Source organism: Podarcis melisellensis (assembly GCF_964234715.1).
Source record: "Podarcis melisellensis genome assembly, chromosome: 15".
Lineage (NCBI taxonomy): Eukaryota > Metazoa > Chordata > Lepidosauria > Squamata > Lacertidae > Podarcis > Podarcis melisellensis.
The window spans coordinates 38,373,556-38,391,510 of NC_138532.1; the positions used below are offsets into that span (position 1 = coordinate 38,373,556).

Here is a 17,955-nt window from a genome sequence, read left to right on the forward strand (position 1 = left end):
CTTTAAAGCCCTAAACAGCCTTGGTCCTGTATACCTGAAGGAGCGTCTCCACCACCATCGTTCAGCCCAGACGCTGAGATACAGCTCTGAGGGCCTTCTGGCGGTTCCCTCATTGCGAGAAGTGAGGTTACAGGGAACCAGACAGAGGGCCTTCTCGGTAGTGGCACCCGCCCTGTGGAACGCCCTCCCTTCAGATGCGAAGGAAATAAGCAGCTCTTATCTTTAAAAGACATCTGAAGGCAGCCCTGTTTAGGGAAGCTTTTAATACTGTATTTAATGCTGTATTGGTTTTAACACTTGATTGGGAGCTGCCCAGAGTGGCTGGGGAAACTTAGCCGGGGTATAAATAAATTGTTGTTGTTGTTATTTTATCTTTTGCTGGAAGCTGCCCAGAGTGGCTGGGGAAACCCAGCCAGGTGGGCGGGATATAAACAATAAAATTATTGTTATTTTAGACCATAAGAACAGCAGAGGATAGCCTGATCAGCTGTCAATACTGCATAACCAAATTTGATTAGTTCCGTAGGGGTATGTTGCCCTTTTCACTATGTGGTTTGTGGTGGGCTGAGCTTCCCCATGTCTCGATTAGAGAAGGAGAAACATAGGAAAAGCCAGCCGGATCAGGCCAATGGCCCATCTAGTCTAGCATCCTGTTCTCACAGGGGACAGCCAGGTGTTCCAATAGAAAGCCTGCAAGCAGGAGCAGAATGTGGTAATATGGCACCCTGTGCTCCCCTCCTGTAGTTTCCAGTAATTGGTATTCAGAAGCATATAGCCTAGCCTAGCCGTCTTTTGCACCTTGACCTGGTACCATTTTCTGCTTTGCCACAGTCAGCAAAATGATTTGGGGAGGCCCTGATGAGGCCCCCAGCCACCACCTCCACAGTGGTGCAACTTGGGTTGACCTCAGAGCTGAAGTCTGAACCACCACAGCCCAGGCTCTGACCCCCCCAGTACCCCCCCCGAAAGTGGCAAATTACAGTGACAAACGTGGTCTGCATCAGCATCTGTGCCACCAGTGACAGCTCTGGGCCTGATGCTGATGATTGCAAATTTTGTTTCTCCTTACTTAAAAAAACCTCATTATGTTGGGGGAGGGGCAAGGACCAGGCACCTACACAGTTGCAAATGCTTTTCATAAACAACCCCACCTTTCCCCCTAGTTGCATCTTAAAACCTGTTTGCACGTCCTCAACTTTAGATTAAAATGTATTGAATGCAAATTCCACAATAAATTAAAACCACACTCTGCTATAAGATGCCAAGTTGAATCAATTTTGCTAAATTGTTATTATTTTCACACTTTGATCTGATTATGCTGATAAGGGGAAGAGGGGGGCACAGAAAATTCTGTGGTTTCTGATTTCACCCAGTAACTTGAAATAAAAAAAATTTCAACAATAAGAGAAGCTTGATTTTGTTTTTAAGAATGAGAGAACGCCAAAATTCTTATAAAGATGAAGATGAACTCTGCAGCCAAGATCACTCTGGGGAACATTCCCTGTATTTCCGTGGAACCGGTATTAATATGGTGGTGTGCAAACATATTATCTCCTCAAAAGTACTTCTTATTGGATTCAGTGGCGCTTACTCCCAGGAAAGCGGATTTTTAGGATTACAGTCTTTGTTTGCAGGGAGGTTAGACTACATTGACTATTTAAGGAGCATTCATTCTGGCTTGTCTGTGGGTAGGCTAGATGGCACTGTGTCAAAGCCAGTGTCATCCTACACCCTCCCTGTCACTTTCCTTACTGCAAAAAGGCCTGATATTTTAGGAGAGACAATATTTCCCATCAGCTATAATTGTGCAACCTACCACTGAACAACAGTGTCGTTGTAGTCGTCCCCCAAAAAAACATGATAACTCCATCAGACAGTCACTTTGGGGCAGTCATTCCATAGACTGCCTCAGTGGGAGATATAGAAAGCGGTGCTCATTCCATCAGCTTAGCTGAAAGACCAGCTCTGGCACGCACCTCGTACCCCTGAACTGTGTCAGCTAGTCATTATAAGAATAACTATTTAATAATTGGTGTCTGAGATTTATTTTTTCCCCTCCTTCTCCCCCTTCCCTGGTGGGTCATTTCCCACCTCCCCCAATTTTAAGCCTGCAGGCATGGACTGTCCTGTTTTAACTGATTGCATTTAAGCCACTCTGGGAGCCTTCTTGGCTGAAGAGTGGTCTACAAATTCTATAAATGAATGAACCTGAATCCTTCCTGAAAATAGCAGCTGTGTGGAATCAGCCTCAGGCCCCACTGCAAGATCATTATATCCCTTACACCGGGGCTAGCCAACATGACACCCTCCTCTCACCTTAAAAATGGGTTAGGGCTTGCCAGTCATCCCAGTGCCTTTGATCTAATTGGCCCAGAACACAAAGAAGGCAGGATCAGGTTTGCTTCTTTCTGACTGATTGGGAAGAACAGCACCAACACATATTGTTTATCTCTGTGAGTGCCCCCCCCCCTATGCTAGGGTTCCAATCTGCACCAGCCCCCACCCCAAATTGGCAATTGGAGGGGACTCCCACTCACCCCTTGCATTTCAGGACAGAACTATGCAGTTAATTTCATGCTTAGTTTGGTTCTGAGTTTTGAGGTGCTTTTAATGTTTGATGTTTTGTTTTGTTCCTTTATACAGTGGTACCTCGGGTTAAGTACTTAATTCGTTCCAGAGGTCCGTTCTTAACCTGAAACTGTTCTTAACCTGAAGCACCACTTTAGCTAATGGGGCCTCCTGCTGCCGCCACGCTGCCAGAGCACGATTTCTGTTCTTATCCTGAAGCAAAGTTCTTAACCTGAAGCACAATTTCTGGGTTAGCGGAGTCTGTAACCTGAAGCGTATGTAACCTGAAGCATATGTAACCTGAAGTACCACTGTATTTTGTTGGAAGCTGCCCAGAGTGTCTGGGGTCAGATGGGTAGGGTATAAAAACACTTTGTTGTTGTTGTTGTTGTTGCATTAGGCTAGACCCTATGGAGCTGCATGGAGAGATTCATTCCAGATTCTAAAAGCAAGGCTCTTTGTGGATTCAGCTTCACAGAGGACCTTTGCAGAAAGAGCTGTAGCTCAGTGACAGAGGATCTGCTTTGCATAAAGGAAATCCCAGGCTCATCTCCAGGTAGAGCTAGGAAAGGATCCTGCCTGAAACCTGGGGGAATCGCTAACAAGTCAATGTAGATAACACTGAGCTTGGTGGATCAATGGTCTGACTCAGTGTGAAGCAGCTTCTTCTCTTGTGAGGGAGGCAGTTCAGCCTCTTTACCATTTAGGATGATCCTCTTAAGCTACTGCTTATAGGAGGCCAGGAAGCATGATTTGGCTAAAACGTGGGGGGCTAAGGATTTCATAAAGCCTTTATACCCCCCTCCCCATGACTTGAGCACTGGTTCTGGTACACTCAAGGGAGATTACAGGCACCTGCTTAATTTTCAGTTACCCTAAAAGCAAACCCTAAAACTAAAAGGTGCACCTTTTAGTTGGAAATAAAGGGAAAGGATGCAGTGCCAAATTAGTCACTAAGAAGTAAGTTTTCTGGCTAATGGGCTGGGATTAGGTTCCCACCAAAAATTTTATAAAAATGTAAATATTATAAATATTATCTAAAATTAAACAGCCTAATAACAAGTTTATTTCCTGACGGTTTTGCAGTGCACCCTCCCTGAAAACTGGCTGGTTCCAGGCCTGTCAAGAGGTGTAAAATCAAAATTCTAGAACTGGCTTGTGTGTGTAGATGCAGCTATGGAGACGTGTGAACACGCCCAGGAACCACCCCCCGCGCTTACCCACCTCCGTAAAAGGAGAAGGGCCCGTTGGGGATGAGCTCTCCCGGCTCCAGACGATCTACCAGCGGCCTCATGCGGCGGGGGCTGCGGAAAAACGCGTGCCGTCGGGCCCCCAGCGCGCTCAGTTGCTTCATGCGCCTTTCTTTGGAACGCCGATTCTGGAACCAAACCTGCCAGGGAGAAGGAGGAAGAGAAGCCGGAGTTGAGAGGCTGCCTGGGATACCGAGGCGAGGACAAGGGCCCGGGGATCAACGCTAGAGCCACGGGGAAAGAGAAGCCAAGCAGGGTCGCTCCCGTGGTGCGCCTAGGGCGCACGGAGAGACGCCGTTTGGAGAGCTTTTGGAACACTCGCCCAGGGCATTCGCCGAAGGGTCAGGCAGGCAGGCAGGCCAGCAGGGGGTGCGGATGGAGGACGCTAGGCTGACAGTTCAGAGACGCCAAAATACAACCTAAGAACACCCACGAAGGTATATCAAACCAGGGAAACCGGATTCTCAAAGCAGCTAAACGGAGGGAGCAGTGCTGGATTAACACATATACCAGGGTTGACAAGCGGGCCGGGAAGGGAACCGGATTAGACGCCAGGATTGTTAAAGCAATGCCTCTTTCGGTTGTATCCAACGTCAGTTTCATTCAGAGCAAACCCATTGAATTTAATTGGTACGACTAACTTAGGCTCGTTAATTTCAGTGGGTCTCCTCGGAGTACAATTTAGCTGGAGACAACCACACGTCATTCACCCAATCCGCAATTTGTTAAAGTGAAATGGTGTGCAGAGATCTGGAGTTGAAACTGCTCGATTCTTATTCGCTCATACATGTATCTAATTATAATTTCACTGAAGGTAAATCTCTCTCTCTCTCTCGCACACACGAACACACACACACACGAGAGAGAGCGAGAGCGAGAGAGAGAGAGAGAGAGAGAGAGAATTTTACTGGAGGGAAAATTATCGGGCTTCAAGATATCCTCTGGCTCAGAAGAAAGAACAGCGCAAATCCGGATTCGGGGAGCGCCGCGGTTTACACACCACCGGAAAGAATCCGCTCTCCACCCCTTGACTGGCTCAGCATACGCAAATACAGATGCTCCCTTTCGCTGACAAGCACACACTCACGGGGACATAGTCCAGATACCAGCCTCCCTGCTTGCACGCATTTTGCAGATAAACACACACACCAGGTCCCCACGTTCACAGAAGGGTGGCAAGTCTTGCATATAGGGACAGAACTCGTGTACGCGCACAGCTGTGCACGCACTATCCATTTAAAGAACCCCAGCACAGTGTCGTTTTACCCCTCCCAGAGCTACACTTCCCAGCACCCTTAACAAACGACAGTTCCCAAGATTCATGTGTGCGCTTGAAATGTACCGTACACCAGTGCAAGACACAACCCCAGTATTCATTGATTCATCGATCAATCAGGCAATTAAAACATTGATAAAGCACTTAAAAAATTAAAATACCTTAAGTGGTGTACACGATTAAAGCAGTAAATGAGATCATTGGAACAAAAATACAATAGAAAACATGTAAAACAGTGGTATAAAAGCACATTAAAAAAAACAATAAAGGGAATTAATACAGAAAAAAGCAGGGTCTGGTATTATGGGTCAGTAAAAGCCTGGTGTGTCTTTACAAGAGGTCTGAAGCAAGTGATAGATCTTTGTCCAGCAGTACCCGAAGTTAAAAGGAGGAGGAGGTGGGGGGCTCTGAGAGTACCAGGACAAGGGCTGGATTTCGGTTTGATGAGGCTCTAAGCTACTGAAGGTAATGGGCCCTTTATATGTCCAGCTGTCCTTTGCCAACAACAAATTGTTGCTGTGTTTTTGTGTTGAATATATGCTATACGGTCATTTATGGACCTAATAGGTATCTAGAGTCATTTGCACATAACAAATAGGAGCCTACACAACACAAAACACTGTTGCTGTATGTACAGTAGGTTTTATTTTATTTGTTTTTTATCTTATATTTTGGAAATGTACATCCAGGTTTTTTCCCTTTAAATTTTTTTTGGGGCCCCCAAAAGAGTGGGGCCCTAAGCCATGGGTAGGCAAACTAAGGCCCGGGGGCCGGATCCAGCCCAATCACCTCCTAAATCCGGCCTGCGGACAGTCTGGGAATCAGCATGTTTTTACATGAGTGGAATGTGTCCTTTTAATTAAAATGCATCTCTGAGTTATTTGTGGGTCCTGCCTGGTGTTTTTACATGAGTAGAATGTGCGCTTTTATTTAAAATGCATCTTGGGGTTATTTGTGGGGCATAGGAATTCGTTCTCCCCCCCCTCCAAAATATAGTCCGGCCCCCCCAAAAGGTCTGAGGGACAGTGGACCGGCCCCCTGCTGAAAAAGTTTGCTGACCCCATGTAAGTTTGCTGACCCCTGCCCTAAGCTATACAGCTTGTTTAGCTTATATGTAAATCCGGCACTGACCAGGACCCATTGGTGACTGCGGTCCACCGAAACTGCTGTGGTGGAATGCAAGGAGCTCAAACAGTGGGTGGAGTCAGAGTCACTGAAAGGCGGAGCCAACTGAGTGTAGCTTCACTCTTTTCACCTCCCTGTTGAGTTCTACAAGGGCAACGCTGGGATGAAGGAGGAGGAATCTCACCACCAATGCCAAATCCTGGGCTGGTTGCAGGAAAGAAAGCAAGCAGGTGGCAGGGCTGGCTGAAGGCAAGCTGAGCTTAGTGGGCATGGCCCCATTCGCCCATTAATGGACTAGCCTGCACTGCAGCTCACCCACATTTAGAGGCAGTAATGTTTCTGAACATCACTTGCTGGAAGCCACAGGAGAGGACAGTGCTGTTGTGCTTGAATCCTGCTTGCTTGCTGACCACGGGCATCTATCTGGTTGGCCACTGTGGGAACAGGATGTTAGACTAGGTGGGCCATTGGCCTGATCCAGCAGGCCATTCTTACATTTGGGACTTGTTTGGCTCCAGCAGAGTGCTGACTGCATGTGCTTTCAGCCTTGACTTTATTTGATTCCAGATTGCACAAGGAAAGATCTAATTTGCACGTTTGTTTCACATTTCAGAGGCAGGTCCTAGCAGAAAAGAATCAGTACCCCCTGTGTGAATATCTCCTTTCCGCCTCGCCTCCCCTTGAGCATACATCTGGAGTAGCCAACATGGAGTCCTGTTGGACTCCAACTCCCATCAGCCACCAGCCAGCATATTTGTGGGGTGGCCTACACGAGCCAAAGCGGACAGTACCATTTCAGGCTGCAGGAAGAGGCTCCAGTTTTGAATTCATTCAGAAATGAATTCCCTACGACTAATAGTTTCACACTGGCCAGAGAGGTTGTGGTAGCCTAGATCATTCCCTGCTGGGCTAGTTTTCTACTTGCAGGTTATGTTCAATATTGGACAAAGCATTAAAAATATGTGTCCCCCCCCCAATCTACAGCTTGAAGTAGTGCAATCTACACTGGCCATTGCTGGAAGTTGTAGTATAGCAACATCTGGAGGGCCAATAGCGCCCCACACCTGGTGTAAATTGCAAAATGTATAAACTGATGGCCATTAAATTGCAATCTATATATTAGTGTCAGGAGCTGTACAAACACATTGTCTGTATCTAGATACGTTTATAATCTGAGTGGGGGAAACTAGGCAAACAGTGTTTTGGGTGGGCAGAGATTTGGGAAACAGCATTAAGGAGGAGGGATAATAACTACCTTACAGTCCCATCCCACCATCCGTTTAGATTTTGCTGTCTATTGGTGATGTGTTTTCCCTGCTGTTTTATTGGGTTTATTTTATAGATTACTGTATGGCTTTTATTGCAATGCATTCTTCTTCTCCCTCTCCCCCCTGATTTTATGCCATCCTTTTACGCTTTTAAATTTTGTGAGTCCTTCTGAGTCAAGGGACTAATAAAATGAATTAACAACAACACTAATAATAAGAGTCTGTTCTCCAGGCAGCTCTGCGGGGGGGGGGTATGTCTCTCTTCTCCCCCCCCCCTCCATTTTATTCCTACAACAACCCTGTGAGGTAGGTTAGGCAGTGAGATGTGGACTGATCTAAGGTCACCCATGCTGAAAGGGGAGTTGATCCTGGGCCTAACCAAGACATGGATAAGCCATGCAAATACATACAGACTTACTTGCAAACATTGCAGTACAGCCCCAGAGGATTGTCCATGCAGAGAAAATGGGCATGTGCACATCTAAGTATGCATGTGTAGACCAGAGGAAGCCACTGCCATGCTCACTGATTGTGTTGGACTACAACTCCCATCATCCCTGAGCTCTGGCCTTGCTAGCTAGAGATGATGGGAGTTGTAGTTCAACAACATCTGGGGACCCACAGGTTGAGAAAGGCTGTCTTAAGGGATCCTTTGACCTTATCTGTGCTGGTTGGAGCACTTCTATCCGAGAAACTTGCTCTTCTATATAAGCCGGAGGTGGAGATGCCGCGAATTTAACCTGGGACGCAAAGCGGCTGCCTCCTACTGAGCCAGAGCAATACTCCCACCTTGCTCAGTACTGTCTACACTGGCTGGCAGCAGCTCCTCGGGGTTCCAAGTCTTTCCAGGCCCCTCCTGGAGATGGCGGGGATTGAAATCAGGAACTTCTGCGCGCAAAGTAGATGGATGGTCTAACAACTGAGCTAAGGGTCTTTCCTCTAAAGCTCACCCCAGAACTGCAGGGGCAAAGGCAGGAGGAGAAAAGGCTATCGCTATTTCTATTTATTGATAGGCTTTCCGCTCACTTGAGCGCCCTCTCGCAACCGCACTTCTGCTACAAAGACGCGCTCCCCGGGACTCCCTCTCGGATATACACATCCTAGCAAGCAGGAAAGTCAAGGCAGCGTCCCCCTCCCCACCTTTAACCCCGTCCCCCCCCCTCTATCAACCAGAGGTGCGCTTCTCTCTCTCTCTCCCTCCCTCCAATCCATTCTTGCATAAGACACAGCCCAACATTCAGCAACCCCATAGCTCTTATTTGCCAGCCTTGAACGCTGATCCGATAAGCTCAAGAATTAACAAAAGGCGTTTTGGAGCGGAATCCTTAATAAAGCTAGACACACTCTCTCTCTCTCTCTCTCTCTCTCTCTCTCTCTCTCTCTCTCTCTCTCTCTCTCTCTCTCTCTCTCTCTCTCACACACACACACACACACACACACACACTCCCCGCCCGTGAGCCCACTCTGCATACTGCACGCCCTTGCTCACCAGCAAGACAACCCCGGTCCACCGCCACCCCTTCCTAAATCTCCAGAAAGAGCGCTTCTGTTTACTCAAGAAAGAGAGGCTGTTTACTCCAAGGAGGCAGGTTGAGGGCTTGCGAGTCTCGTGGAGAAGCTCTCCAGCTCAGGTCCGCGGGGCTGAATTTCCACCGCACGCTCGGGCCCCGGCCTCATGGAACACCGGAGGCCTTACACCCGAGTAAACGTGTATATGGGCTCTGAGCCCGTAAATATTAAGGATGGGCCCTTAGCTTAATGGGATACACTCCCGAAGAAGTATATGAGAGATATTTGTGTGTGTGTAAGCAAATAGTTTAAATTTACTTTAATCTTGCCTCTTTAGAGTGCTGTCACCTGCCTTGGGCCCTTGTGGTGAAGGGCGAGTAAGAAATCCAAACAACAACAAGAACAACAAGAACAACAGGCTATTCGGTATTCAAAGTATAGATGTATTTAGTCTAATGCAATCTGCAAGCAATAAACTGCGAATAATCTTTTTTTCTTTGGCTCCATTTTACAAGGAACACCCTCGTGTGGCGTTGTTGTTGTTCTTGTTGCTGTGATAAATTTCTTATTCGTCTTTCACCATGAGGTCTCAGGGCGGCTTACAATTTAAAAACCGGGTACTAAAAACAGTCAAAACACATTATGATTATATACAATACGCACATACCTAAATATATAGAATATATAATGAGAGGTATAAATGTATGATATCATATAGAGAGGTGTATGGATTATACAGAGGGAGAGAGAAAGAAGTTAATTAGTCTTAGCGGTGGCTATTCTCCACCGGATCTTGCTGAATATCTAATATCCTCATCTATTAGTATTGCATTTTAAACCGAGTTTATTATATCTCTATGCTCTCTATGCTTTCGGGTTTTTCTTTTTCTTTTGGCGTGTGGCTGCAGCCTTCCGACCTCAGCCTTCTCCTTAGCGCCCCGCTTTTCTTTTCGCAAACCGGGAAAGGAGCGCAGCGGAGCCCCGAAGGCGAGAGCGCGAGAGGCCGAGGAGGAGGAGGAGAGCGCAGAGTCTTTATCCCAGAGACGAAAGTGACCAAGCTCGTCCTCCTTCCCTCCTTCTCTCCCTCGAACAGCCACCTCTAGCTTTGGTCTAATCATGATCTTTCTCTGAATTATTCCCCTGCCACTCCCTCGTAAAAACAAAACAAAAACCGCGCTTCTTTTCGTTGACCAAAATCCTCCACTAACCCGCGCGCCGTCGGACTGTCCTCCGCGCGCCCAGCCGAGACGGAGACCCGTGGCAGCCTTTCAAGGGAAAAGAAAAGAAAAAAGAAGAGAAGAGAAGAGAGGGGAAGAGAAGAGAAAGCACGCGCGCACCCCCCCCAAACCCCAACCCCAACGCGAAGTGTTTCCATGTGAAGCGCGCGCTTTGGTTCGGGGGTTGCAAAAGGAACCTGAGTCCGGATTTTCAGTGACTCTCTCTCCGGAGTAACGGACGCGCTTACATCTGCAATCCGGTCCACATGAAATGCGAAGCCTGAAACCGATTTCGACGTATTTTTAACGTGTGTGTGTGTGTTGGGGAGGAAAGGGGACCTCTTTATTTCAACGCGCGTGGACTCGGGACCTTATTCAGAAAGAAACCACCTTCCTTTCTGAGGTTGACCGTCCTAAGCAGAAAATCCATCTCGAAATAGCCGAGACCCGCCAGGTCTTGAAGGCCACGTTTTGCTCTCCGAGCAGTCCGAGTTCATGCATGTTCATTCGGACGTAAAACCCAGCGAGACTTTCTCCGAAATCGGTATGTACAGAGCGGCGCGCCCGCCCGCCTTGGCCGAGAGCCATAATCAGATTTGACACCTCCAGAATATATACTGCTCTCGCTCGCTCGCTTTTTTTGCTATAATCCCCAGAGCAGGTTAATTACAATTTCTGGATTCGAGAGGGGGGGGGGAAGAGAGAGAGAGAGAGAGAGAGAGAGAGAGAGAGAGAGAGAGAGAGAGAGAGAGAGAGAGAGAGAGAGAGATGACTGCAGGGCCTATCAGCTTTCAAATATCCAAATCAAAGCTACGCTTTTATTACGCTTAAAAACAGGCAGTTGGACTAAACGCGGGTCCTGCAATGCAAAACGCCTCCCTGCCTATTATTGTTGTTATTATTAAAATTTGTATACCGCCCTTCATCCGTAGGTCTCAGGGCGGCTCACAGTTTTCTCTTATTCAGCACGCTACGGCGCAAAAGAGGCGCAAGGCGATCCTTGGAACAACGCAACCCTGACTGCGTCTTCTCAGAAGTAAACCTTTTATAATCCAGTGGGTTTACTCCGAGGCGAGTGGGGTTAGGGGCTGCAGTGTATTAAGAAGAGCGACGTATGTGGGAAACTGATGGAGTAGGGAGAGAGCGCAATCTTTTGCGGATTTAAACCGGGATCCTCCAAGGAGTTGAGCGCAGTCCCCTCCCACCAGAAAAATACAACAACACCCCCCTACCAAACGTACACAAGAACTGGAAATCCCTGAAATATTATCTCCAATACGGTACCGGTACTTCGGATTCAGCAGGGTTTAACCCGAACTACCTTCCAAGCCTCGGTCGTTAAGAGATTTAGAACCACACTAGAGAGCAAGGAGGGAAAGAGCCCACAAATTATGGTATGGAGGAGTTAATTCCAAATAAATCTATCTCGATTCCTAAAAACACATTTGGAGGTGGGATCTTCTTCCGGGGAAGTAGGTTCCCTTGAAATCAGCGGGGTCCTTAGATCAAGGCAGCCCCCTCGCGAATTAAACGGGGGTTTGCAGGCCAGTGGCGCAACGAACAAAGCGCAAGACTTTAAAGAAGCCCCGCTTGGTTCAGGTGAAGGCAGCTTTGAAAGCTAGCGCTGCTTCGGTTGAGGAGGAAGCCCAATCCCATGCCCAGGATCGCCCTGCGCATTTCCTCCCCAGTGGGTAAAGACGCAGACCGATCTTATCTGCGCCAAGACTGGGAGAACGAAGAAGGAATTGCAGCCTCTATCAGCCGGACCCAACCGAACTGTTTTTAGATACAGAGTCAGCTTTAGGAAGGCGGTACCTGCGTGCAATGTACACAACAACACACATCTTGTACGAAACAGGGCAGACGGATCAAAGAGCGGAGGTGGCCCGGCTCCCGCACCTTTAATCATCGGACAGAAGAGGGCTTTTCAGCAGGCGTCGCTTACAAAGCGGCAGCGGGAGCTCCTGTACCTTTAATTGCTGTGTAGAAGATTTCGGGAGATAGTCGCCCTTCTATGTTCCTATTAAAGGTGCAGGAGCCCGGAGCCGGCCCACCCATTTTGCATTTGGCCAGCGTCCCGTGAAGGATTTCTCATAACGTCACATGGTCAATGTATCCAAAGTTAATCCTGGCTCAGGGTTAACCCACTGAACTCCATAGACACGACTCTTACAGCTCCCTTAATTTCAATATTGACTTTAAAACCTAGCTGGATTCCATTCAATGCCTTTCAGGAACTGTTGCTCAAAGTAGGAGGGTTTTCTTGCATTTTAAATTATATTTCATATATACCTGCTTTTCAAATGCTACACCCCCCAATTAGGAAAAAAAACTCCCCACAAAAATAAATAAATAAAACAGAACAGATAACCATCCTCCTCCTCCTCTTTTTTTTTTTAAATGTATTTGGATTTTCTGCGTCTTGCATGAACCACACACGATTCCGCCCGGTGTTTTTGGCAGCGCTGGGAGATTGTGTAAAACATCTCCTTCCGAATTATTGCACGTTATCATCCATTCTCCACCCACTCCCTTTACTAAACCAGCAACTTGTGTAGCAACCTTGCACACACGAACAACATGGAATCTATCACTTGCAGCCATCGCACCTCAAACGATTGAAACAGGTAGATTTTTTTTTTAATTGTACAGAGATCAAGCCAGACTTCGCAAGATGCCTTATTAGCAGGAGCAAATAAAATAAGCTACAATAAAATTATAGATGATCTCTCTCTCTCTCTCTCTCTCTCACACACACACACACACACTCCAATGATTCTCAAGGCAGGATAATTTTATTCTCCTTGATTCGGTTTGAACGCGATCCCATTCCGGATCAGTTGGTACTCAGGCACCAGGTCAAATAGCAAGCTGCCTTCAGTACAAGTCAGGCCACTGGCTCATGTAGCTCAATACTGCCTGCACTGACTGGCAGCAGCCTTCCAGAATCGTAGTCCTCCCTAGAGAGGCATTGGACATGGGACCTTTTGCGCGCAAAGCAGACGCTGAGCTCCCTTCCTCTAAAAAGAAAGCAAGGTTCAAGTCCTCAGTGTTTTGAACTACGGGCTGCATACAAAGCTGCTCATCTAGGTCAGGGCTGTCTACACTGACTGGCAGCGGCTCGGCATGATTTCAGACTTTTCCCAGCTCTAGCTGGAGAAGCGTTTGATTGAACTTGTGGCTTTCTGCACGCATAGCAGACCATCGGTCCCTCGGCTGCAGCCTCCCCCTTATCCCTCCAGGTCGTGACTGGATTAAGGGACTACAGGCCCGAATGATTCACATAACGAAGGAGCCGCCCAATCCACATCTGGATCTGCAGCCGAGTTAAGCCGGAAATGCCCTCAAACCAATGCGGAGCTGGGACAGCAGCGGAAATGGGATCCTCTCGGGGCAGAGAACTGTCTCTCTCGGTTTTTTTTGCTTACTGTGAAAGTTCCACAGAGCGTAATAATCCAATTAGCAGTGCAAACCTAGACATGTTTACTCAGAAGCAAGTCCGGATGTGTTCCCTGGGATTTACCTCTCAGTCTCCCGGAGAACTAGGTTAATAGGTGAGGAATAATGGTAAATAAAACAAGAACGTGTTCCGAGTTGCAGCCCAGTTTAAGACTGTGAGCTCTATCCATTTAAAGTACATCACCCCTCTCTCTCCCCAAGAATCCTGGGAACTGTCGTTTGTTAAGGGTGCTGGGAATTGTAGCACTGTGAGCTACAGTTCCCAGGATTCTTGGTGACGGGAGAAACAAATTAAACTAGCGACCACAATATCAAGCCAGCTTTTGCTGCTTCCTAAACTTTCTAAGCGCCACCCTGACGAAGCACTCTGGAGAACTTAAGGGCTTGCAAAATCCACATTTTTCAGAAACGCACGAAGGCTGGTGTTTTATTCTTTGAATCATCCGTAAACTTTCCACGGCTGATTTTGAGGAAGAAAACAACAACTTTGCATGTCTACTCAAGAGTAAGCTCCTCTGAGCTCAATGGAACAACTTCTTAGGCAAGCAAGGGATATGCAACCTAAATATAATTATTGCTCTGCCAGCCCGGGTGTGAATTTTTTGGATTTTCTCTCTCACACGCCAAACTACTCGATCTTAAAACACATATTTTTCTTCGCTTCAAAAGTCAGTCTCAGTTCAATGATTTTATTCCCGGACTCCTTGAATTCAGAAGTAAGCGGACCTCTAGATTTTCATCCAAAGGCACACACCTCTTAAAAATGTGGAGGTAGTCAGCAGCGAGCTAATGGTCACGATCCCAGCGACGCAATTTGCTTTGAAGATCTGTATAGCTCGTTTAACATAGCGCGATCCTATGCACGTCTGCTCAGAAGGAACTCCCATTGACCTTCGTAAGACTGACTCCCACTGGAACCTTAATTGGGCTGTATAGTTTGTTCACACACACACACACACACACACAATTTAGGTCAATTAAAGGAAAATCTAATTAAGACTAAAAATATTTCCGCCTCATCAATTAATTAATTTACACTGCCAACCGCCCTGTGATCCTTGGATGAAGGGCGGCATATAAATTTTAATCAATAATAAACAAAATAAAACTGTATCCTTCTTTTCCTCCAAGGCGCGCAAGGTAAAACGTATGCTGCCCCTTTCTATCCTGACAACAACTCTGCAAGGATTAAATTGACTTAACTCTGGCTGGATCGGGGCCCATCATCTGTTTATATATTGTAGCAGTACATCTAAGCACTGCAATGTTGTCACAGAATCCCTTAAGAACAATATTGTAAGCAGTAAGAGCTGCTTCTAATATTGAATTTCGTGGGAGTCAATGGGTCTACTCTGAATAGGGCTAAAGTAGGCGATCACCTCGTGTTTCCCATTCCCAGACAGAAATCTATAGAGAAGATCACCATTAATCGGTATATACACTTTCGAAATAAATAAATATGTAATAAATTTTCCAACCAAATCTCTACTCCACACCCCCCAAACAGAAGCCTCTGGGTCTCATATCCTAAATCCAAAGACAGAAATATTCTCAATTGTCTCAACAGATCCGTTCAACCTAAGAGGAAAAGCTCTCTGTGTGCGCCCCGGATAAATATGTCTTTCGATAAACAAACAAGAATTCTGAGCTTAATCAGGGTCTGTTTTCAGTAAGCAAATAGAGCCTCTGAGCGTAGACAGAGCGCCCTTGCAGCGCCCAGCCAAGCTCAGCTTTGCAAGCCGTATCCTACTTGGAAGTAAGCAAATCCCTCCCAACCTCTGATGGAGCTTGGATTGCAGCTTTACCATCCGAGCCTCCGCCTGTTTTACTAGGGAGTAAACCGCTTCAGTGGGCTGAAATCACGGCTCACAAAGTCGCACAGCAGGAAAGCCGTAGGATTGGCACGGGGGGGCATTGAGACCTGGGACGATTTTTCAAAGGTCTAACCGGTGGGCTTGGGTCTTTCAGAATGCGTAACGAGGCATTTATCCATTTCAAAGTGTTTTTAAAAGCGCGCTCCTTTTAAAATATCAGGGACCTGATATTGAATGCGGCGGGTGAAGAGAATGAGGGAACTAATTCAGAGAGCCCCCGAACCTATTCGGTGCTCAGCTTTGCCTTAAAACCTCCGTCCACGCAAGCAATTTAGCCTCATCTCCCAACTCCGGATTTACAAACCTTCTAACAACTCCTGCGCACCAGACATTTGGGGAAAAAGAAGAAGAAAAAGGTTGGACAGAGATCAAAATAATTTTAAAAAATAAATTTGAAAATTGTGCTTTTAAAGAATAGAATTGAAATTTTACATTTGTTTAAAAATGTATTTGCTTTTTTCTTTAAAAAAAAGTATCCTGCTTAAGAAAAGCAATTAAGAAAACTAGGTAGGGGGTGTACCATGTCTTTTCATAATGCTCCTCAAATGTTCCCCTCTTTTAATGACGAAAACACTGATTGTGTCTATTTCATTTATCCCTCTGCTTTCCAATCTACAAGTTCAAGGAAGAAGCCTTGATGTGGCTATTTCTTCTATGGCTGTATTCTACTCAAGAGTAGACCTATTGAAATTAATGGACCTAAAGGAGTTCTGTCCATTAATTTCAAATAGTTACTCTATTATTAACAAGGGTATGTGTGTGTGTTTGGAGATAGTGGGTCATATCCAATCTAAAAAACTCAGTTCCCCCCCACCAATGATTTGAATTCACAATTTCTCCCCACCTTCTCTCCCCCCCCCACTCCAATTGGAACCTTCCAAGGACGCTGATTGGCTGAGGGGTGTCTAGTAATCTGAAGTTCATATAAAAGAGAGAGAGGTGTAAACAAGGCAGGGAGGTATTGACCCAAAGGGACAAGGATAGCCCAGCAGTAGAAGAAAAATATATAAATTCAGGGTAGGAAGGTGAAGAAACTAAGAAATTTTTAGCCAAAATAAAAATAAGCAGCTCAGGAGCTCTTTTAAAAGGTCGCAAAATATATTATGTAACTCACACAATACATTTAAATAACATGGTTCCCCCTCCCGACTTAAAATCCTGGGAGTGGTACAGAGAATTCTTAACAAACTACAGTTCCCAGGATCCCTTGGGGGAGCTATGTGCTACAAATGTACCGGTATGTTGAATATGCTTTAAATGTATTGTGTGGATGAGACCTTTTTTTTAACAAAACAAAACAAAAAACAGCATTTTACCTGTCTTATGAATCTTTTCCATGCATCTACCATGCATCTTTTTGAATTATGGTGCTGGAGGAGACTCTTGAGAGTCCCATGGACTGCAAGAAGATCCAACCTATCCATTCTTAAGGAAATCAGCCCTGAGTGTTCACTGGAAGGACAGATCGTGAAGCTGAGGCTCCAGTACTTTGGCCACCTCATGAGAAGAGAAGACTCCCTGGAAAAGACCCTAATGTTGGGAAAGATGGAGGGCACAAGAAGAAGGGGAGGACAGAGGACGAGATGGTTGGACAGTGTTCTCGAAGATACCAGCATGAGATTGACCAAGCTGCGGGAGGCAGTGGAAGACAGGAGTGCCTGGCGTGCTCTGGTCCAGGAGGTCATGAAGAGTCGGACACGACTAAACGACTAGACAACAACAACAACCATGCACCTGGGGTTAGGGCTGGATGATCACTGGGTTCCCTCACAACAATTCTATGATTCTATGATACTCCAGTGGAGTACATAGCTAATTGTGACGGCAGTGCGCACATGCATACTGAGGAAGAGGGACATAACGGTCTGGCTCTGGACAGGGCAGCTTCCTTACATGTGACACAAAGCGTATATAATCGCAACAGGTTCCTCATCCCCCCACCCCCAAATAAATGCTCTATTACAAAATTATTACAAAATTAGACGCAGGGATTTGACTAAGGTACACATGAGCAGCTCAAATTGCAGCGAGGACGGTTCTCTCGGTGCATGTCAAGTCACAATTTAAGCTTGCTGCACACCTCAGAGTAGGACAGAGATCCAATGCGCATTACCTGTGGTGTTTCCCCACACTTTCAACCCCCCCTTCCCCCAATTCCTATTCAATGAACCTGCCTTCTGAGCATGTGCAATGGCTGTCTGAAATGTATGCACCTCAGCTTAACGGCAGCTTTCATTTCCAAAGCCGATGGAAAGGGGTTTGAGGGGAAACACATGACCAAATGACAGTACTTCTCAAGAAACTACAGGGTATCTATGGGTGGCGGTGAATGTGAGGAAAAGAAATATAAGAAGCGTTTGCTGAATCAGGCCAGTGGCCCATCTAGTCCAGCGTTCTGCCCTCACATAT

At 46.5% G+C, this 17,955-nt stretch overlaps 1 protein-coding gene across 1 annotated transcript in view; it reads right to left on the bottom strand.

Moving 5' to 3' along the window:
• The window catches only part of LHX1 (LIM homeobox 1), a 52,001-nt gene that overhangs the window by 2,165 nt on the left and 31,881 nt on the right, over positions 1 to 17,955 (bottom strand). The window contains exon 4 of the mRNA XM_081890574.1: positions 3,793 to 3,958. Coding sequence (XP_081746700.1) covers positions 3,793 to 3,958 — 166 coding nt within the window. The remainder of the gene's footprint in view (positions 1 to 3,792; positions 3,959 to 17,955) is intronic.